At 39.5% G+C, this 23704-nt stretch overlaps 1 protein-coding gene across 1 annotated transcript in view; it reads right to left on the reverse strand.

Annotated features, from left to right (window-relative positions):
• Nucleotides 1-23061, reverse strand: part of SETX (senataxin) — a 61464-nt gene extending 38403 nt beyond the window's left edge. Inside the window, exons 1-2 of the mRNA XM_021691273.2 lie at nt 20653-23061; nt 3254-3353 (exon numbers count right to left, since the gene is read on the reverse strand). Of these exons, the coding sequence (XP_021546948.1) occupies nt 3254-3353; nt 20653-22437 (1885 nt within the window). The 5' untranslated portion in view covers nt 22438-23061. The remainder of the gene's footprint in view (nt 1-3253; nt 3354-20652) is intronic.
• Between the last annotated feature and the right edge of the window lie 643 nt (nt 23062-23704).

The raw sequence follows: 23704 nt of genomic DNA on the forward strand, positions 1-23704 counted from the left end.
TAACATTCTGCATGCCGTGCACTGTGACAATTCCTTACTGGGAACTTAAGTACACTGCATGTAACTCTACTGGGAGAGGACTCAGGCTTGCTCCTGGTGTCGTCCATACTTCACCCCATGTGCTTCTCCCCTTGCTGATTCTGCTTTGTAGCCTCTTAACATAACAGTCACAACCATGAGTATGAGTATATGTTAATACCTATAAGCTGTCCTAGTGAATCACTGAACCTTGGGACCCGACACACAGGCCAAAACTACTGAAAATAAAAATGTCTGTCAACAGTAAAATCATAAAAACAAAACAAAAATCACACAGTAAAATCAGGACATGTTCACATAAGGAAATACTACTATAATGATGACACACAAAATTGATGAATTTTACATATATGTTAAATGAAAGAAGCCAGATAAAGAGTAAATACTATGTAATTCCAACATATGATCAAGTTAATGCCAGATAAATTTGTGATTTAAATATTTAAAAGAAATATAAAACTACAAGAAATTATGAAAGTATCTACTTTTTTTTTCCTAAAGATTTTATTTATTTATTTGACAGACAGAGAGAGAGACAGAGAGAGAGACAGCGAGAGAGGGAACACAAGCAGGGTGAGTGGGAGAAGGAGAAGCAGGCTTCCCAAGGAGCAGGGAGCCCGATGTGGGGCTCAATCCCAGGACCCTGGGATCATGACCTGAGCTGAAGGCAGATGCTTAACGACTGAGCCACCTAGGCGCCCCTCAAAGTATCCACTTTCTAAGACCAAAATCAGGCGGGTGCCTGGGTGGCTCAGTGAGTTGAGTGTCTGCTTTCGGCTCAGGTCATGATCCTGAGGTCCTGGGATCGAGCCCGCATCGGGTTCCCTGCTCAGTGGGGAGCCTGCTTCTCCCTCTGCCCCAGCCCCCCACCCCTCATGCTCAGGTGCGCTCTCCTGCTCTCCTCTCTTTCTCTCTCACAAAAATAAATTTTAAAAATCTTAAAAACAAAAAAAGACCAAAGTCAGAACCATAAAGAAATAATAGTTTTGTACATCTGTAGAAATTGTCTGTGCCTCAAAACCTGCATGTGAAACTGAGTAACAAACTGCCAAAAGCAATTTACAACAAAGCACACACATTAAGAAGAAAACAATGTCCCTAATGGGGGCGGGGGGGGGGGGGCGCCTGGGTGGTTTAGTTGGTTGAGTGATCAGGTCCTGATCTCAGGGTCATGGGATGGAGCCCTGCAGAGAGGGGAGTCTGCTTCTCTCCCTCTTCTTCTCCCTCTGCCCTTCCCCTTGCTCTTGTGCTCTCTCTCAAAATAAATAAAATCTTAAAAAAAAAAAAAAAAAAGAGGGCGCCTGGGTGGCTCAGTTGGTTAAGCGACTGCCTTCGGCTCAGGTCATGATCCTGGAGTCCCTGGATCAAGTCCCGCATCGGGCTCCCTGCTCAACAGGGAGTCTGCTTCTCCCTCTGACCCTCCCCCCTCTCATGTGCTCTCTCTCATTCTCTCTCTCTCAAATAAATAAATAAAATCTTAAAAAAAAAAAGAAAAGAAAAAGAAAAAGGAAGGAGGAGGGGCAAAGGGCATGAACCATTATCCCCATATTCTGGAACCTCACTCACTAAGAATACTCATTATCGGGCGCCTGTGTGGCTCAGTTGGTTAAGCGACTGCCTTCGGCTCGGGTCATGATCCTGGAGTCCTGGGATCGAGTCCCACATTGGGCTCCCTGCTCAGCAGGGAGTCTGCTTCTCCCTCTGACCCTCCCCCCTCTCATGCTCTCTCTATCTCATTCTCTCTCTCAAACAAATAAAATCTTTAAAAAAAAAAAAGAATACTCATTATCAGAAAAGATTTGGGAACAAAGCTACAACCTCAGATGAGATACACTTTACATACATAAAACTGGAAAACAAAATTGAAGCTAGCAAATGAGGGAGATGTACATTCTTATATCTTCATGTTAGAAGTGAAACTGATATTCCTTTTGGTAGGCAGAGGCAATATGGAACAAGTCTTAAAATACACATGCTGTTTGACCTAGCAAAGTTTACACTGAGTGTTTGCAACAGTGAAAAACTATAAACGATATACATGTCTAACCAGACACAACTGGTTAAGTAGATCTGTGGAATATATTTACAATGGAATAACTATAAATATTAAATATACTGTTATTGGGCGCCTGGGTGGCTCAGTTGGTTAAGCGATTGCCTGCGGCTCGGGTCATGATCCTGGAGTCCTGGGATCGAGTCCCGCATCAGGCTCCCCGCTTGGCGAGAAGTCTGCTTCTCCCTCTGGCCCTCCCCCCTCTCTCATGCTCTGTCTCATTCTTTCTCTCTCAAATAAATAAAATCTTTAAAAAAAGAAAAAAGAAATATACTGTTATTTAGTAACTCTGAAAAAACATTTACAGTATATTAAATAAAATTAAGTAAAATACAAATTTCATGAAGGCAGGAATCTTATGTTTCTTCATAGCTATATACCCGGCATCTAGAATCAGACCCTATCAGGCACTATAAAGTCAGTGTTTGCTGAATGAATGAAAAATGTCACTACATAGTTGGATGACCCTACTACATTCACATGTACCCAACTCACACAGGTGAGCAGTCTCGCAGTAAGATATATACTAGTATTTTCATAGGACTATCTTGGAATGATCGGAATTGGTGGTATTTCTTTTCTGTTGGCTATTATTATTTCGGTGTCCTACAATGAACATATAGTACCTTTCCCCAAAAATATACATACACATGCTTTTTATCTTAATTGAATCTATGGAGTAGGATGGACAGAGGGTGTGGGGGGGAGGCAAAAGAGGATTTATACTTTTTATTTTTATTAAAGAGTTCTGAATGTTTGGTTGATTTATAACTAATGCATAAGTGTGGTATGTGTTTCAGACCAATGATGAAATGAGAAGACAGACAGCAGGAACATTTACTCAGAATCTATAAACACTATGATTTTGGGACACCCTCCCCCAACCAATCTTGTCAAGCTCCCTTCACTCACCCTCTCTTCCATGCCCAGCTTCCACTTTGGCCTGTGGTATTCTAATTATAGAATGGTTACAACCATGAATTTTATATTCATAACTGTCCCAGTAATTGTTCTCATTAAAAGACTTTAAACATTCCTTGTAAGAGGTTACAAATTCAGCTTAGGAAACCTATGTCCCAGAAAAGTCAAATGATGATAAGCTTTCCTCAAACAGAAATTTCCAATTATTATATATTCCAAATTACAGAAGAAAGAACTTACCCACAAACTCCCAGTATTTTTTATAATCAGCAGGAAATTTTCGTAAATGCAACTGATAGAATTTCTCTTTGTTTGGAGAGCTGATCCACTCCTGTGCCACCTATATACAGCAAAAAAGCATATTAAGAAAGCAAAAACATTCTGGAAAGCCAATTCTAAACAGCAAAATTTCCCAAAACAAGCAACAAGTAAAGTCTGGAACCTAAAACCTCAAGTGGCAGAACATGAAAAATTAACTTGTGACTTCTGGTTTCCAGTTTGACATAAACTTAGAAGTCACCACTTCATCCTAATGAGTAAAAAGCAAGCTGAAAAATCAACAACCCTTCCCATAACCAGAAGTGACAGGAGCACAAAGCTCAGTGCCAGGGGAGGAAACCCTGAACTGGGACTGATGAGCTGCTTGAGGCTCAGGTGAACAGCTCTGAGTGACAATAACTCAAGGGGGACCCCTCCACTTTGTTGAGTTCTACCTCTAAGGAGCCCTTCTAGGCCCTCACAGCGAGTACTGGAGAAAATCCCTTCATGCTTCTAGCACAAGGAGGAGGAAAGAAACCATTTTGAAATATATCAGAACATTCTCATCTTAACAAGGCTTGATCTTGGAGAAACTCCTGTATTAGCAGAGTTAAACTATTTGAGGGAAAAGAAATAACCAACTGAGCCCATTCTGGCCATCCTGTCCCACCTAAGGAGGTGGAGGGAACTGAGAAACATGTACGGTTCACAGTCTAGGGGTCAAACCTCACCAAAAGACTGAGAGACTACCACAGGATTACAGAACAATCCCCCTCCTCCACAACTTACCATCATATTACTAAAAGCCTACTTACTGCTGGCTGTTCCTTTCACCTACATCATGTCCACCTTACAACAAAAATTATAAGGCATACTCAAAGGCCAAAAACAGTCTGAAGAGACTGAATAAGCATCAGAATCAGAGGCAGATATGGCAGGAATGTTGGAATTACCAGAACAGGAAATTTTGTGTATTTTTTTTTTTTTAAGATTTTATTTATTTGACAGAAAGAGAGACAGCAAGAGAGGGAACACAAGCAGGGGGAAGTGGGAGAGGGAGAAGCGGGCTTCCTGCCGCGGGGCTCGATCCCAGGACCCTGGGATCATGACCTGAGCGGAAGGTAGACGCTTAACAACTGAGCCACCCAGGCACCTCCTGACCAGGAAATTTTTTAAAAACTATAATTAATACACTAAGAGTTTAATGGAAAAAGCAGAGCACGCAAGAGATGATAATGGGGCGCCTGGGTGGCTCAGTTGATTAAGCATCCAACTCTTGATTTTGGCTCAGGTCATGATCTCACGGTTGTGAGATCAAGTCCTGCCTTGGGCTCCTTGCTGGCCATGGAGCTTGCTTAAGATTCTCTCTCTCCCTCTCCCTCACTCTATTTAAAAAAAAAAATAGATGATAATGTAAATTCTAAGAATCAAAAAGAAATGCTAGAGATCAGAAACACTGGCAGAAATGAAGGATGATGCTCTGGTGGGTTCATCAGTAGACTGGACATGGCTGAGGAAAGAACTGCTGAGCTTGAGGATCTGGCAACAGAAACTACCAAAGCTGAAAGGCAAGGAGAACAAAGACTGGGGGAAAAGAACAGAATATCCAAGAACTGTGGGCCAAGTGCCAAAGACCCAACACACATGCAATGGGACAACCGGGAGCAAGAGCAAAACAGAAGCAAGATTTGAAGCAATCATGCCTGAACGTTTCCCCAAATTAATGTCTGACACCAAGTCACAGATCCAGGAAGCTCAGAGGACACCAAGCAGAATAAATGCCAAAAACTATACACAGGCATATCATATCCATACTTCAGAAATCTGAAATAGTGAAGATAAAAAAGTTGTGAAAAAAGTCAGTGGAGAAAAACATCTTACCTACAGAGGAGAAAAGATAAGAATTACAGCTAACTTCTCAGAAACCATGCAAGCAGGAAGAAAGTGGAGTGAAATATTTAAACATTGAGAGAAAAAAACCCACCAACCTAAAATCCTGAACCCTACAATTCTCCAAAAGTGAAGGAGAAATAAAGGCTTTCTCAAAGAAAAATTAATGGTATTTGTCACCATTAAATCTATCTTGCAAGAAATGTTGAAAAAGATCTTAAGAGGGAAGGGAAATCATATTGGTCAGAAATTCGGATCTACAGAAACAAAAGAGCATCAGAAAATGAGTAAGTGAAGGTAAAATTAAAACCTTTATGTTTCTTTTTCTTAACTGATCTAATAGTTTATTCAAAATAATAGCAATGATATACTCATTCATGTATGTTTATGTGTGTGTGTGTATATATATATATATATACACATATGTCTATGTTTATACATAAGTGAAATGAACACCAATAATGATACAAGGGATGGGAGGGAAGAATTAGTAATATTTTGTTATTATGATGTACTCACAGTACCCATGAAGTGTTATCTGAAAGTGGACTAAGATTAGTTGTAAATATGTATTGTAAGCTCTAGGACAACCACTAAAAAAAAGAAAAGAATAATTGATATGCTAAGGAGAAAGAGAAAATGGAATCATATAAAATGCTCAGTTAAAACCACAATGGCAGAGAGGCATGTGGGTGGCTCAGTTGGTTAAGTGCCTGACTCTTGATTTTGGCTCAGGTGATGATCTCAGGATTGTGACTGAGCCCTGCTTTGGGCTGGGCATGGTGCCTGCTTAAGATTCTCTCTCTCCCCCTCTGCCCCTCCCCACCCCTGCTCATGTGCGTGCTCTCTCTCTTAAAAAAGGAAAAAAAAAACCCACAATGGCGGAAAAAGCATGGAAGACAAAAATAGGAACAAAGAACAAGGGCAACAAATAGAAAACCGTAACAAATACAGTAGAAATTAATCCACTTATATCAATAGTCACCTTAAATGTCAATGATCTAAATACACTAAATAAAAGATCGTCAGAGTGAATGAGAAAATAAGACCCAACTATATGCTGTCTACAAGAAACTTTAAATGTAAAGACACACTAAGGATTAAAGTAAAGGGATGGAGGGGGACCTGGGTGGCACAGTAAGTTAAGCATCTGACTCTTGGTTTCAGCTCAGGTCGTGACCTCAGGGTTGTGAGATCGAGCCCCACGTCAGGCTCAGCACAGAGTGTGCTTAAGACTCTCTCCCTCTGCTCCTCCCCCACCCCGCCCCGACTCTCTCTCAAATCAATCAATCAATCTTTAAAAAAAAAAAAAAAAGTAAAGGGATGGAGAAAGATAACCATGCTAACACTAATAGAAAGAAAGGAAATAGTATCACACAAGGCAATTTATTTCTTGACACCACTGCACCTGCTAGTAGATGCCATTTCCAGTTGAAGAAACTAAGAATATTCAAATGACGTGCCCAAAGCAATACAGCTAGTAACTGGGCAGACAGGATTTAAAAAAAAAAACTTATCGGGCGCCTGGGTGGCTCAGTTGGTTAAGCGACTGCCTTCGGCTCGGGTCATGATCCTGGAGTCCCGGGATCGAGTCCCGCATCGGGCTCCCTGCTCGGCAGCGAGTCTGCTTCTCCCTCTGACCCTCCTCCCTCTCATGCTCTCTATCTCATTCTCTCTCTCAAATAAATAAATAAAATCTTTAAAAAAAAAAACTTATCATCTACATTTTCTAACAAACAATAGAAGGAACAATTTAAAAAAGAAAGAAAGAGAGAGAGCGAGAGAGAAAGACAGGGCGGGAGGGAGGGAAAGAAAGAGGTAGTAGCTATATTAATTTTCAACAGAGCAGACCTCAAGGCAAGGAAAGTTATCAGGGATGAAGAGGGGTATCATTGAGGGACAAATAAGTCACTGCTCCAAGATACATGGGTCAATACTCTAAGATGACACAATAAGCCTTCATATATATGTGCCTAACAACAGAGAATCAAAATAAGTGAGGCAAAAACTGATGGAACTGCAAGAAAAAAATAAATTAATCTAATATTTTAACACTCCTCTATCAGAAATGGACAGATCTAACAGGCAGAAAATTAGGAAAGACACAGCTGAACTCAAAAGCACCATCAACCAACCAGATATAAATGACATCTATAGACTACTCCATAACAGTAGCAGATCACACATTCTTTTCAAGCTCACATGGCGAAACAGACCACATCTGAGGCCATAAACCACACCTTAACAAATTCAAAGGACAGAAATCATACACTGTCTGTTCCAGACTATAACAGAATTAAACTAGAAATCAACAACAGAGATAACTGGAAAAGCCCAACATATCTGGAGATTAAACACATTACCAAAGAAGAAATCTCAAGAGAAATTTTAAAAATATACTGAACTGAAAATGAAAAATACAACTTCTGAAAATGTGTGAGATGTAGCAAATGCAGTGCTTAGAGGGAAGTTTATCCACACTGAATGCCTAAAAAGAAGAAAGATCTAAAATCAGTAATCTAAGTTTCCACCTTAGGAAACTAGAAAAGAAGAGCAAATTAAATCTAAAGCAAGCGTAAAAAGAAAAATAATAAAAGAGCAGAAATCAATGAAATTGAAAACGGAATCAGTAAGAAAAATCAATGAAACCAAAAGCTGGTTCTTTGAAAAGATCATAAAATTGATGAGCCTCTAGCTCATGAAGCCTAAAAAAAAAAAGACACAGATTTCCAATATCAGAAATGAAAGAGGAGACATCACTATAGATCCCACAGACATGAAAAAGATAACAAAGGTTATGAACAACCCTATGACCACAAATTTGATAACCTAGGTAAAATGGACCTATTCCTAGAAAGAAATAATCGCCAAAATTCACACAAGAAATAGATAACATGAATAGGCCAACATCTATTAAAGAAATTCAATCAGTAAACAAAAGGAACCTTCTGAAACAAAACACCCAGGCCAGCTGAATTCACTGGTGAATTCTACCAAATTTTTGAGGAAGAAATTATACCAATTCTCTATGATTTCTTCCAGAATACATAAGCAGAAGAGTACTTCCTAACTCATTCTATGAGGCCAACACTACCCTAATACTAAAACCAGACAGACATTACAGGAAAAGAAAACTATAGCTCAGTATCTCCAACATAAAAGTAAAAATCCCCACCAAAACATTAGCAAATGGAATCCAACAATGTATAAAAAGAATTACACATCACGAGGGTTAACCAACCAAGACTCCCCAGCATTTATGGAGTGGAGCATGAGAATTATTTGCTAATGAGGTCAGACTCTGGTCCAACACAGCTACAATCAGTTTGTATCACCCACTTCCATGTCCAGAGTGCCCCACAATGTGGCAGGTCTGAAGAATCACCTTCAAAGATGCATACTATGTTCATAACCTCATTCACGATTGCCAAAACCTGGAAACAACCCAAATGTTCATCAACTGTGACTGGAAAAACAAATACAGCATTATCCATACAATGAAATATTATCTGAGAATAAAAAGCCATGAACAACATGGATGACCCTCAATATCATGCTAAGTAAAAGGAACCAGATGCAAAAGACCAAATATTTTATCATTCTATTTATAGGATATATCCAGAAACAGCAAGTCTGCAGAGTCAGAAGGTAGATTCATGTCTGCCTGAGGCTGGCTGCAGAATGGGGAGTGATTGAAAATGGGCTCAAGGGCTAGTTTTAGTGCTCCTGGAAATGTCTAAAAACTGGATTATGGTGATGGTTATAAAACTCTGTAAATTTACTAAAAATTCATCTGGATACTTTAAAAGGGTGAATTTCAGAGTATATAAATTCTACTTCAATAAAGCTATTAAATTGCATCCTAGTAGGTACAACAAAGAGTGAGAAAGAAAAGGACCGATCAATAAAATCTCAAACCTGCTCATCTTAGAGAACAGGGTATCTGCCTGAGAGTGCCCAGAAGGTCCCAGATAGTTCCCATCCTGGAGAGAGGACAGACTTTTAGTTTGAAATTATTTGGACTTATATTAATTTCTAAAGCAACCTTAGGAACCAGAACTAAAGAGGATCTCTGATCGTCAAGCTATAGTGGCCTCCTATTATAGGCCAAACTTATTGAGAGATCACAGAGAAATTCAAAAAGTACTAATGAATATACTCAATATATACTATATATTCACTGGTTTGTACATTTGATGAAGTTACATTTTTATCTGTTTCATAACCTTTTTGGACTTGGAAAGTTTAAACATCATGAATGGCATGTGCTAATATTTTCACACTAAATGAAATAACAGTTAAATGTACAAATAAGTGAATGTTTGTGGTCCATCAAAGAAATCACCTAGGTTCAGAGAACAAATAATCATGCATATAGTTAGAAAATAAGCTCCCTGAGTAGAACATTTACAATGCACTGAACAGAAACTAACATTCACTGGCTCTTCAAATTATTACAGGACAGTGGAAATGCTGTAATATACAATGCACTGTAACTACAAAAACATACCATGTTCCTGTTCTTCACACTGGGAGGAGGGGGACATGTCCAGTCAGGCCCTGTCGTCAGAGGATATACCAGTCTTCTTTTTTCCCAATAGAGAATGGGATTATTCTACAAAACTGTATGTTTCTAAAAATTTGATAATTTTTCAGATCAAATATTCTATTACATTTTGATAAAAATATTACCACTATATACATTTTCTTTGATTATAATGGGACGGTTAAGATAATTCTCTTGATTTAAAAAAACTACATTATTAAAATAACAGCTATTTCACTGTGGAAAAGGAGTTCTTACAAGGGTGGTTCCCAGTAACCAACGTTGCTCTTGCCTTACAACAAGACAGAACCAAACACAAAACCTACAGAGCAACTGCCACTCATATGTCCTATCTTCCCTTTCTTCACAAAGTCAAAGGCGAAACCCACTGACTTTTGTTCTGAATCCCTCTTGTCCTCCTTAAGACTCAAATTTCTGAAGTTACCCATTTTCTTAACATCAATTTCTTCCTGCCCATTGCCCCTTCTCATCAGCATACACCTTGACTTACCTCTTGGAAAACAAAAAACCCACCCAAACCATGTGGAGACAAGGGGGTAATAGAGGAACTTTGTGCTTTGTCCTCAATTTTGCTGTGAATCTGAAACTGCTTTATAAGGTTTCTTAATGAAAGGGGGAAAAAAGCACCACTAGCAAACAAAACAAATCCTTCTTTAACTCCCGAATCACCATCCAACTACTGCCCATTTTTCTGCTCCCCTTCTTTTTTCAAAAGAGTCCTGCTATTCACATCTTTTATACCTGGCTTCTGTCCTAACCACTCCACCAAAATTTCTAACCCAGGTAGCATACTCCACTTTCAAAGATTACTTCCTTGCTCTTTTTAGCCTCCTTGCTTTTGATTTCAGGTAAAGAGTAAATCAGAATTCAAGATCTACTCCCATCAACAGTCTATGCAAGGCCTCTCTTGTTCGATTTTTCCTTTTACCCCAGATGCCCATTCCCACAACTTCCACCTTCCACACCCACCCTGTTTCTGGTACTAGTTATCACTAAAAAAATCCAGTGCAGTGTGTGTATACCCAAAGGACACTGTGGTATAAATCCGCTTACTTTTTTTCAATCAATACTTAAGAGTCTGTTGCTACTGATTACAGTTGGAACTGTTGTTACTTCATTCATCCATCCTAACTGGTTCTAATTCCATAAACAATCCTGTAAATAACATCCTGAGACGCACAGATCCCCATGAATGGACAAGTGTGTGTTCTGGTTAGTACACACCAGTGTGAGACTAAGCAGTCAGAGCGATCACAAACTTTGGCTCACCACTCTGTTATTTTAATGTCCTTTTCTTTGTTTGAGCAGCACTTCATATAGTTATTCACCATTTAGTCTTCCTTCGGTGGACTGCTAGTTTTATTTTTTGTCCATCTCCTATTGATTTCCCTGTATTTTTGTTGGTTTACAAAAGCTCTTTGTATATCCTAGTTGTCTCTTGTCACTTTTGGAATATTTTAACTCTTCTTCCTATCTGTTAACTACGAATATGGGGTCCTTCACTGAAAAATTCTTAACTATTACAGAGTAAAATCCAAATTTTTCGTTTTAGGGTTAATGTTTCTTGGGTTTTTAGGACTTTAGTCACCTAAATTGACATGTGTTTTCTAATATTGTTTATTCTATCTTATGTAATTCTACCTTTCAAATATATGTGTTAATTGAAGATAATGTGCTGTAAGATAGTAATGTAGGCTAATTTTTTTCTGCTGGAGTAGGCCAATTTTCCCCCTACTATCGAACAGTCTCTCCTTTCCCTGCTGACCTGTGGTGGCCTATCAGTCTTACCCTAGGTTGTCATACATGCAGGGAAGAGTTAGAGGTCTCAGGAGCCAAAGGGTCTTTGTTCCATTTCAGTGCGTTGTCTGCCCTTTCCCGTGCCCCTCTTATCTATTTCTATGCTTCGAAATATGTCTTTACATTGAACGAGTGTCCCCTCTCCCCATTACGCTGATTCTTTTTCAAAATGACTATTATAAAGTATGTTATTCTTCCACACAAATTTTAAAATGCTTATAAAGCTCTTCCAAAAAATCCTGCTGAGGGGCACCTGGGTGGCTCAGTCAGTTAAGCATCTGCCTTCACCTCAGGTCATGATCCCGGGATCCTAGGATCGAGCCCCCAGTTGGGCTCACTGCTCAGTGGGGAGTCTGCTTCTCCCTCTCCCTCTGTCCCTCCCCCCGGCTTGTGGTCAGTCTGTCTCTAATAAATAAATAAAAATCTTTTTAAAAAAATCTTGCTGGAATTTTAACTCAAACTACATCAAATGTATAGATTCAGAAAGAAGTCACATTTTTACAATGTTAAATTGTCTCATCCATGAATATGGCACCTCTCTTCATTTATTCACTCCTCCTTAATGGCCTTTAAAACAGAGTTAAGTCTCTTAATTATTCTCCATAAATACCTGATGCATTTGCTGTTAGGCTAACTCTTAACACGTTTGCAGTTTGGGTTTTGTTATAACTGATACTTCTTTTATATATTCTAGCTAGTTATTACAGCTATAAAAGAACTTTTTTTTTTTTTTTTGGCACATCAATCTTGTACCCAACTACTGATTCTATTGGGGTTTCTATGTAGATAGTGATACCATCTGCAAATGATCAGAATTATGACTCTTCCAATTATTCACTGCTGTTTTCCTCGCCTTCATGAACTGTATTACGGAATATTAGCTGTAGTGCCTGTCATCATCCACAACAACCGCTCTGTCAACTGCTGCTTTGTCTATTTTGAGATTACACTATTGCATCCATGCATGCTCACAGTCGATTGTATGTTCTTGGGTCACTGTTCCTTTTATGAGTATCTACTGTCTTTGTGTTTCTGAATTATTTTCACATTCAATTTTGTTTGATAATAAAACTGCAATTCTGCTCTCTTTTGGTCATGTTATTCTGTTACTCTTTTCCATCCTTTCATCATAAACTTTTCTGGCTCTTTTTACGCGAGCCTCTGGCAGACAGTATTACTCCTGGAACCTGCCTCTTTAGTACGTTCTAAAGGTCTTGCTGCAACTGTTAAGAAGGTGTACATGTGCTTAGTTATATTCCCTTGGCACACTAAGAACCCTTTCAACCCAAACTCTTAAATCCTTCCCTATTTCTGGGAAATTTTCAGTTTTATCACCCCAGCTCATTTTTTCCCTCCTGAGATCCTTATTACACATAGAATAATACTTGTGCCCAACCTTGTGCCTTTTCTTTTCTATTTCCCACTTCCATCCTTTCCTGATTCCTCAGGTTGTGTATATTTAATATTTGTGCCACTTAATGAATTCTTGATTTCAACTATTCTCTCTTTCATCCACACTATCTTCTGTGTGTTGTTATGGTTTCTCCCTCCTGCTTCATGCTTCATGTTCTCACCTCTCTCTCTGAAAATATTTAACAGGCTAAATCTTCTTCTGTCTGCTCCACTACTTTTGCTTTATCCTTCTATATTTTCCAGGTTGCTACTTTTCTCTTATAGTGACTACACTCCAAGGAGATTCATCTCCCCTTCTTGAATTCATACTCCCCACAGATTCTAGGCATATCAACTGGAAAGGTATGGGTGGGGGGTGGGAGTGGGGGTGCGAGAGACACAAGGGGCTAAATCCTAGCACCACTCTAGCTTTTGTGCCTCTGCTAATGAATGGGGTAGGGAGTAATGGGGGGGGGGAGGGGAGAGACATACCTCAGGAAATGAGCATGAAGTATTATAATCTGCAAATCTACCCCAGCACTTATGTTTTTCAAACTCTAACTCCCTCGGTTATAATAACCTAGCCCTAGGGACAAGAACTCTCAAGAACCAAGGAATTCAAAGACTAACTGTGAGCCATGCCTCACATGGGCTGGGCTACAGAACCACCCTAATGCTGCCTAACTACTTTTGGCTGACATGAGCTAGCTGCATCTTTTCTGCCCTGTACTACACGGTAACATCAGAGCAGTGTTCTAGCCCAGGGCGATGAGAGGAAGGAAAAAGGGCAAACTAAAAAAATCCACTCTAATTTCCATCTGTAGCAGTTCTTCTAATCTGGTCTGTCATTTCCTTTCCACCCTGAGACCCAAATCACGTCCTACTGTCCCAAGGCTTTCTCACAATATATATTCGTCTGACACATTCAACTATACCCCTCTGGCTTCTGTGATGTCACTTCCAGAAGAGACTGCCATTAGCCCAAACTCATGTGATGCCCAGTAAACAGCATCACCGCCTAACCAGATGCTTAAGCCAAAAGCCTCAGAATCATCCTCTCTTCCCCTTAATTCCCACATCCATTCCATCAATACATCTCCAAAACTTACCCACAATGCATTCACTTTTACTTCCAGAGCTGCCACCCAAATCAAATTACCATCATCTTTCTCCCAGGCTACTGCAACGGCCCCTTGACACATCAATTGCATCTATACTTGCCTTTCCAGATTATTCTCCATGGAGCAACCAAGAATGATATGTAAAAAATTGCAATCTACTGCATATTACTACTCCCCAGGCTAACACCAACCAACTAAACATCTTCCAACACTTTCTCACTAAACTGAGGATGAAACCCAACCCACAGTTTCCAGGGCCATACACCACCTGGCTCTTGACTATTTCTCCAGTCTTATTACATTTCCCTTTCCCCCTCAGTTCCTTCACTCCAGACACACCAGCCTAATCTCTCTGCTCATACATGCGCAGTTAGTTCCTATCTCAAAGCATCATGTTCCTGACACTCCCCTCTACCCTGCACAAAATGCTCTTCTTCTGGCTCCCAGCCAGGTCTCAAGAGCAGCTTCCCATCACTTATCGTATCAGCCTGTTTTGCTTCCTTCGCAGAACAAATTACAATCTGAGATTAGCTAAAGAAATGAAGGAATTTCCCTGCAGGGGATTTAGGTACTGATAATCAAAGTTAGTACCCAAGAAGAGCACTTACTTCCTACCTACTCCCTGTCCATATAACCTAAAATGAGCCTGGTGACAGGAAAGGACTGCAGACAAGGACAGCAAATATAAATGTTAAGATTAAAGAGCAGGGGCACCTGGATGGCTCAGTTGGTGAAGCGTCTGCCTTCGGCTCAGATCATGATCTCAGGGTCCTGGGATCAAGCTCCACATCAGGCTCCCTGCTCAGCGGGGAGTCTGCTTCTCCCTCTGCCCCTCATCCTGCTCGCGCTCTCACTCTCTCACATAAATAAAATTATTAAAAAAAAAAGATAAAAGAGCATTCGCCACAATGGCCCATTTAAAAAAGGGGAACCTGCCAAAATGGCATACATTTATCTAATACTTTTATGTGTTAAATGCAAGGATTAAAAAATAAATGTATCTTCTATCAGGCACATCAGTATATAAAAGACTCATATTGCCAGAAGTTGAATTTGCTCCCATTTGTCTTTTGCACCAAAGGATAATTTACATGTCATTACATTTCACCTGCAGTAACGTGTATTAACTAGATATGCTTTATGTCCTAAATAAGAGACCAACCAAATTTTTGTAAATAGAGTCTACACCCACTATAGCATTCTATTGACAAACATTATGAAGTCAAATTACATCAGAATGAGAGTGATGAGCCTCGATGAGGGTTGATGCTATAGCCTGTGGCTCATTAGAATAAAAATTAGAAGTAATCAAGGCATCTTAATACCACCACTAATAACTGTTGGCCTGAAGAAACAAGAAATGCAAAAACAATGTTGTTTAAGCTGTATGGTTAAAAAAGAGACAGAAAATTTCAAATAAAAATGAGAGATTGAGGAGTGCCTGGTTGGCTCAGTCGTTAAGCGTCTGCCTTTGGCTCAGGTCATGATCCCAGGGTCCTGGGATCAAGCCCGCATTGGGCTCCCTACTCCTCGGGAAGCCTGCTTCTCCCTCTCCCACTCCCCCTGCTTGTGTTCCCTCTCTCTCGCGGTGTCTCTGTCAAATAAATAAATAAATAAAATCTTTAAAAAAACAGAGAGATTGAACACAGGCATTTCCCCTTTCACTCCTCTTGAAACCCCACCAAAACACCAAAGCAATTTTTAAAAACAGATTAGTTCATTAGGACAAAGAACAGAAGACACATGTATCAAAATGTTGGAAGCGGGAAAGCAGCTGGATGAATGGTAGCTAACTCAGCAAGTCCAAGAAGCTGAACTGCAACCTATTAGCAATCTGATGCAGACCTCTAATCTGGAAGGAGGGCTGAAGAGAGACAGCCCCTCTCTGCAACCCACAAAATACTGCAGAGATTTTGTCTGTGGAGAGGGTAAAAAAAACAGTCTTCAGCCTTGGGGACAGCAGTGGGGAAAGCAGGCACGGTGGAGACACGGCACTGACAAAGAGGGAAATTAGGCAAATGTTTATACACTGAATGTTGGGACCCTTCCCTGTCCCCCACCCTCATCCCATGGTCAGCTGCCCGTCAGGCCTACCCTTTTGAGGCAAAATATCTGAAGATTCTTCTTTGGGAAATCTGACCTCACTTAAGAGAGAAAAAAGACTATAAAGATACTGACTTATAAGGGTGGGAATGGGGCTTTACAACAAAACGCCAATGGTTAACTAGCCTACCCTTTCACTCAGAGCTTCTTTTTAATCTTATATACAACAAAATACAGATTTGGAACTACACCGAAGCATATAATTTTCACATAAAGAATGAAACTAATGCTGGGTTTCACCATGTTATGGTGTCCTTCAGATCACATTTAACTTCCCCACAGTGCAATAAAAAGGATCATTTTAGCAAAGCAGGAGCTTCAGGTATCCTAAGCATCTCTTTTAACCTGTCACTATTTAAATTCATCCCTTTTTTATAGCGTTTTTACAAACTGAGATGTATTTCATACAATATAAAATTCACTATTTTAAAGTGTACCCTTTCAGTGGTTTTTAGTATATTCACTGTTTTGTGGAGCTATCACCATTATTTAATTCCAGAACACCTGCATCATCTCAAAATAAACCCTATACCTATTGGGAGTGTCCTTTCCTCCTCCACCCCTGGTAACCCATAATCTACTTTCTGTCTTTATGGATTTACCTATTCTAGACATTTCATATAAATGGAATCATACAATATATGGCCTTCCGTACCTGACTTTTCACTTACCAAAATATTTTCTTTCTTTTTTTTTTTTTTAAAGATTTTATTTATTTATTTGACAGAGAGAGAGATAGCGAGAGCAGGAACACAAGCAGGGGGAGTGGGAGAGGGAGAAGCAGTCTTCCTGCCGAGCAGGGAGCCCAATGTGGGACTCGATCCCAGGACCCTGGGACCATGACCTGAGCCGAAGGCAGACGCTTAACGACTGAGCCACCCAGGTGCCCCAAAATATTTTCTTTTTAATTAAGTGTACCTGACATATAATATTAGTTTCAGGTATTAGCATAATAGTAACAATAACAATACATATTATATAATAATATTACATTATTATATATAATTTTTCAAGGTTCATCAATGAACATGTAAAAGTAGCAGATAATGGCTTATTCCTTTTTACAACTGAATATTTCATTGTATGGACATTAATACATTTTGTCCATTCTTCAGCTAGTGGATATCTGGGTTGTTTCCCCTTTTTGGTTACTATGAATAATGCTCCTATCTGCTTTTCAGTATCCTGTTCTTAATTGTGAGTAGATCACCCAAAATCATCAGCTATCTGAAGAAAAGAGTTAATATAAAAGGTCTGTATACACTAAAACGAACAGGCAAAAAGCAATTGGGGAAACAGGAACTATGCAAAGAGAACTTTTTAACTGACTTTAAAATTATCATTAACAAACTTCAGACAATAAAAAGATGCCATGGGGTGCCTGGGTTGTTCAGTCATTAAGCGTCTGCCATCAGGTCATGATGCCAGGGTTCTGGGATCGAGCCCCGTATCGGGCTCCCTACTCCTTGGGAGCCTGCTTCTCCCTTTCCCACTCACCCTGCTTGTGTTCCCTCTCTCACTGTGTCTCTCTCTATCAGATAAATAAATAAAATCTTTAAAAAAATAAAAAATTAAAAAAATGCCACGCTCATGAAAAGAAGAATAGGATCCTATAAAATGGAATCCTCAGAGAACAAGAGTCCCATGAAACTAAAAGTATGCTAAAAAAAAAAAAAAAAAAAAATAGGTGAGAAGTCCTCTGATAAAGTAGAAAAAGAAAAGTGAGATGGAAAGTAGAAAAAGTGAGAAAATTTAAGAAATTTTAAGACATGCAAGGTTTCAAAACTTTATCATCCACACATCCTTTTTTCAGGAAGCTGGAAGGCTGTGCTTTGCTAAAATGATGGAATAACCAAGAAAGATAACTAGGGGCACAAGAGACAGAGATCCAACACAGGAAAGAAAGAAATGCAAGCCCCGGGATGAGGATGGTGAGTACTTCAGGATAACCATCATAAACCAAGAATACGAAACTTACAGATTACTTCATATACCTGATCATGAGAGATTTAAACATCCAAAAGAGTCTGAAGCTAATTTAGTTGTAAGTATATAGAAAATTAAACGAGACAATAAATCCAGAGAAAACCAAGAGTTGGGAAGGAAAGGAAAAGCAGTTACAGCATACTACATGACTTAGCTGTGGATACCTTTTATAAAGTCAAAACAACAAAACACTGATCTAAAAATCATAAAATAACTCTGTAATGAGGATGAGGGAACAGGAAAGGTTATGTGAGAATATAGGGATGGAAGAAAGGGTACTTCCGATAGCAACGGAAGATGCCCAAAACTGAAAAGTTAAGAAGTCACAAGAGTGACATGTTATTTAGAAATATGGAAGTAGCTATCAAAAGGATCCATTAAGAATAAAAAATGGTTACTGAGAGGGTGAGGGGTGCATGCCATTTTTTACAAAAGTATTTGACTATTTCAAACTTTGTGTATGTATAGGGTGCCTGGGTGGCTCAGTCAGTTAAGTGTCTGCTTTCAGCTCAGGTCATGATCTCGGAGTGCTGGGATAGAGCCCCATGTCAGGCTTCATGCTCAGTGGGGAGCCTGCTTCTCCCCCTCCCTCAGCCACCCCCTCCACTAGCTCGTGCTCTCTCTCAAATAATAAAAAATAAAACATAAAAAATAAACTCTGTGTATGAGGACGCCTGGGTGGCTCAGTTGGTCAGGCGTCTGCCCTCGGCTCAGGGCATGATCCCAGGGTCCTGTGATCGAGTCCCGCGTCAGGCTCCTTGCTCGGCGGGGAGCCTGCTTCTCCCTCTGCCTGCCTCTCCCCCTGCCTGTGCACTGTCTCTCTGACAAATAAAATCTTAAAAAAAAAAATTTAAAAACAACTCTGGGTATGTATAAATGGAACTTGTGCCTATTCTGTTTTGAAAAGACTAGAGCTACAAAAATGTCCTGAAAGGAAGAGATCTTATAGAGGAATATAGGATTACCTCTTAATTCAGGGAAAAATATATAAAAAACATGTCTGTCCTAAATTTAAGGGCCATGAATGGCTTCTCAGCAAATTAGTGCTTTCCAGAAAGAATAAAGATTAAAAAATAAGCTTCAAAATGAGTAAAATTTATTTTCCCCAGCTTACTTAACTACATACACTGCTCACTGAGCTAAGAATTCTTCTATGGGAAGAAAATAATTCTCCTAATACTAAATCAGTATTTCACTTTGCTGTTATGGAGGTATTAAAGATCCTTTGTCAATTAGTTGTTTCTAATGCTTTTGAAGTACTAGTAAAATAAATCTTAAAACAATGGCTAAAATTGGGGGCATAAATTGATATAAAAGTATATTTTAAGGATGCTTTGATTCAAGCTTTATAACAAATATTCACAATTTACTTGATGATCTTATCTAGCACACTTGCCCCTTCGTATGATACATTTCCTTTTCCTTCAACACACTAAGCTTGATCCCACCTACTTGTATCTGCTCTCACCCTGTCTGGAATATACTTCCCATGGTGGATTCCTTCTGGTCCCAGTGTAAATACTATCGCTTGCAGAGACCGTCAAACCTTTTTGTCAGAAGTGCCCTATGCCCTTTGTGCTAGATCACACTAGCATCTTTCCCCTGATCTGAAACGATCACATCCAGAAGGCAGAGGCCATGTTCTGCCAGTCTGCCATGTTCACTTTACCCCCCAGGCCTGTAATAAAACTTGCCACATATCAGCCACCCAAATATCTTGCAGGTGAATGAATACACAAATATTTACTTCAGTGTTCTTGGTTTTGTTTTTAAGAAACTCAGGCTGTTACATACTCGTGTTGTTTTGTTTTTTTTTTAAGTAACTTGAAAAAGTAAAAATCTAACTTCTGACCCCTAACCTGCTTTGAGAATACCAAAAACATCTTTCAAAATGCAGTTGGATGCTTACACTTAAAAGTATTGGCTGTTTTTCTGAGGTTCAAATTTAACTGGGAATCTTGTATTTTATTTGGCAATCCTAGTCAGGGGGAGTAAGGAAGATAGAAGAACCAGAATGGGATGTGTTGAGGTAGGGGAGACAGTTAAAGGGAGAGAGCAACCGCTAGGATGAGTAAGAAACTGGAAAGACAGATTATTATATAAAGAGAAATTCAGGATTTACTGTTTTGTGTTGTTCAATGTAATTTACCCCATGCCACCTCCTCAAGAAAACTATAAAAAGGTCTATATTACTTTAAGAATAAGTGCAGAAGGGAGACCATCTCCTGATAAGTCTTCCCTTACCTCTGTATCAAAAAACACTCCTGTGCTCCCTCTGGACTTGGTTCATTAGCACTCTGAATTGTGTCGGGAGGCCCCCGAAGGGCAGAGGTTGAGAAAGTGCTTCCTCTGTATCACCAGCACCTAGAACAGCGTCTGGCACAAATGCCCATTCAACACGTAATCTAAAAGCTACATCTAAATCAAAACTAGGTCAGTTATTTTAACTGCACTCTAATCACTGCGGAAATAAGAAAAGAAGCAACTTCAAAGTCTCAGCAGGTATACAACTAAAATATACTTACTGTTTCAAAAGTATTCAATATCATCAAAGGGAAAAAAACATTAAAATAATCTCCACAATCTTGAAATTTGACAGGCACAGGTCTTGAGATGGACTGACAAAGGCTTGCTGGGGGCCCGCACTGATCAAAGTTCACAAACATTTCGTATTTCCATTTTAAGACCTCTTTGACAAAGGTGTCAGAGATGGACTGCGATGACAAGAGAATGTGGACTGGAGAGGAAGCTGAGAAGGATTTGCTTTCACCAAACGTCAGTTTGTAACCTTGCCTGATGGAATTACTTGGAGTCTGAGGATGAAGAACATTGCACAAACTCTTCACTTCACCCACTGGCTTTGGAGACAACACAGAGGCTGGCTGTGGGACTTTCAAAACAGCCTGTGCCCCATTTGACTTATTTTTTAGAGCTGGTGGAAGTGCAGAGGCACTTTCCAAAGACTTGGAAAGATTAGCAATTCGTGAAGTACTACTTGAGCTAAAAATCTTAGCAGTGGAAGGTCTCGAAGGCTTGGATGCAGAAAGGGGCAAGCCAGGTTTACGAAATACATCTTCATCTGCTGCTTTAGCTTCACAGTGTTTTGAGCAGTAGTCACCCTGGTTTTTCGGGGTTTCAACACAATCTTTGTATTTACATTTTGTGCTACTCCAAGATTCCAACTGAGGCCGACTTACAGAATCTTCTTCCACCTGAGCTGTATCTTTGCCATGAACTACTTCAATGAGTTTCTCATTACCATTCTCCATCTGTGAACACAAATCCATATCTTCAGGATCGTGCTGTGTTAGAAATATATTCTCATCTTCTGTATCACTGTTGGATTCAGGCTCTCCGTCTTTCAAAATTGTCAATTCTAAATGATGTACTGTTGGGTCACCACCGCCTAAGGGGTCTGCTGAAGCAGAGACAATGATTTCCTTTGTTGGTATTCTTCCATTCAACACAACAGAAGCAGACTGGTTCAAAAGACAAGCATCACTGGTCACCTGAGACACATATTTTGTTTTCATGGGTTCTGGTTCTGAAGACACACATTTTATTAATTGTTTCCCAGTGTTGTTAGCAACCACCTCAGTTCCTCCTTTATAACTATAATCTGAACCATCTGATTCTGGGACAAGTATGTCAGAATTCTGTGCTGGACACAGCCCTGCTCTTGTAGTATCTTTATTTTCATAATCCAAAAGTCCTTGTCTATTTTGTTGTGATTTGGGTCTCATCTGCCTTCGCAACTGAAGATCTTGACTTGTCAGCAGTTTCTTATTGTTTCTGACAGAGAGAGTCTGAGGAGAAATTAACTTAGTCTTTTTGCTAGTATCAACCACTCCAACAGTTTTACCATGGTCGCGTAACTGAACTAAATACTCTAGAGATCGCTGAGACAAATCAAATGCCTTACGAGGAGCCTTCTTCAGACCAAGTTTCTCAACTGTTGAAGTTGGTTCAGGGCACTGGCGAAATTTCTTTGGTGGAACTATAGCAGGAGTTGTCCTACAACTTATATAATTTGAACTTTTATTCTGCCCTTTCTTGGTATCTGAATGTGTTTTCTTAGGAGTTTTAGAAAGTGGGACTCTTCTAATGGGTTTGGAATAAGTACGAAGCTTTGGAGAAGACTTCTTCAGTGAAACCGTAGTGTCTTTGTCTCTCTGAACACTTGAACTGGGACTCGCTGTCCTTAGGTCCATACTTTTAAAATCATTTTCAGTCAGACCTCTCTCATTAAGAATATCAGGCTTGTTCTCGTTTCTATCAGAAGGTGAAGGCCTTAGAGGACCTTCAGCCATAGGTTTTTCAAATTGTTTTCTCTTACGTTTTTTTACTTCAATTTCACAAAATTCCCCAACAGAAATACTACTCTGTGGTTCTGTGTGTTTTTCAATGCCCTCTGCTACCTTCTTAATAACCTCTTCAGATACATAATCTGTCTCATAACCCCAATCATTCGTGGTATCAGCTATGCCAGTTGAACAAGAATTTTTTTCATTCTCTTGAACTGAATTCTTCTCTGCTTCCTGATCTTGCCAAACTGAAAACACTTCACATGGACTTTCAAACTCAAAAAACTGAGAATCTGATTCTTCAAACTGCAAAACGGACTTTGTCTCCTCTTCCTTTATTAACTTCTTTTCCACATTCGTACTAGCTATTGAAGTATGCTGCTCCGGGCATTCTTTCTTGATGCCTATTTTATCTTGTTTAATATGTTTCTCAAAACCCAGAATTCCTTCATCATCATCATCATCATCAGAATCTGAAATAATAATAATCTGGCCCCGACAGGCTTCCCCAGTATTATTCTGGTCAGCCGGGAAACATCTTCTGTCATCTTTCACTCTTCTTTGTAGCTGGGATGAGCTTTTTTGAGTTGAATCTGATGGGAACTTAATAACGCTGGCTTGAGCTATTAAAGATAACTTGTGGAGGTCTCTGTCTATCTGAGAATCTGTTAAGGTGTCAGACTGAGGACTGAGGCCAGGAGCCTGTTCTCTCAAGTGAGAAGACATCTGACTGGTATTCTTGCTAATTTCCTTATCTTTTGATTCAAGAACAGTCACAGGATCTTTGAAGGGAGACATTTTCTTCACGAAAGTGTTGGTCACTTCTGTAAACGAGCCCAAATCTTTATCATCAATGTGACATTCCTGTATTTGATAGCTGTTTTCATATGAAGAGAAAGTATCTAACTCTTCACTCTTCAGTTGTTTCTTTTTCAGCAATAAACTGTTTTGAGATTTTTGTTCCCCATTTTTATCATCCAGAATGCCGAGAGGGTCTAAAGAGAGATTGTGCATGAAGCCATCCCCTTTCTGGCCTCCTGAATCTTTCCTTGAATAGAAACTGTCAATGTTAGACACAGTTAGGTTTTCCTCTAAATTACCAGTATTATTGATCAAAGTACTTTTCCTGTGTTGCTTCTTTATTACATGTGATAACTTAGCACAGATTTCATTTTTATGTGCCTTAGTTTTTGATTTTGAGGTTTTGCCAAGAGCATCATCCTTGAAAGAGAAATCCTCATTTGATGTGCACGACTTCTCCAGAGAATCAGTG

This window comes from Neomonachus schauinslandi, chromosome 13 (genome assembly GCF_002201575.2).
Source record: "Neomonachus schauinslandi chromosome 13, ASM220157v2, whole genome shotgun sequence".
Taxonomy (NCBI): Eukaryota; Metazoa; Chordata; class Mammalia; order Carnivora; family Phocidae; genus Neomonachus; species Neomonachus schauinslandi.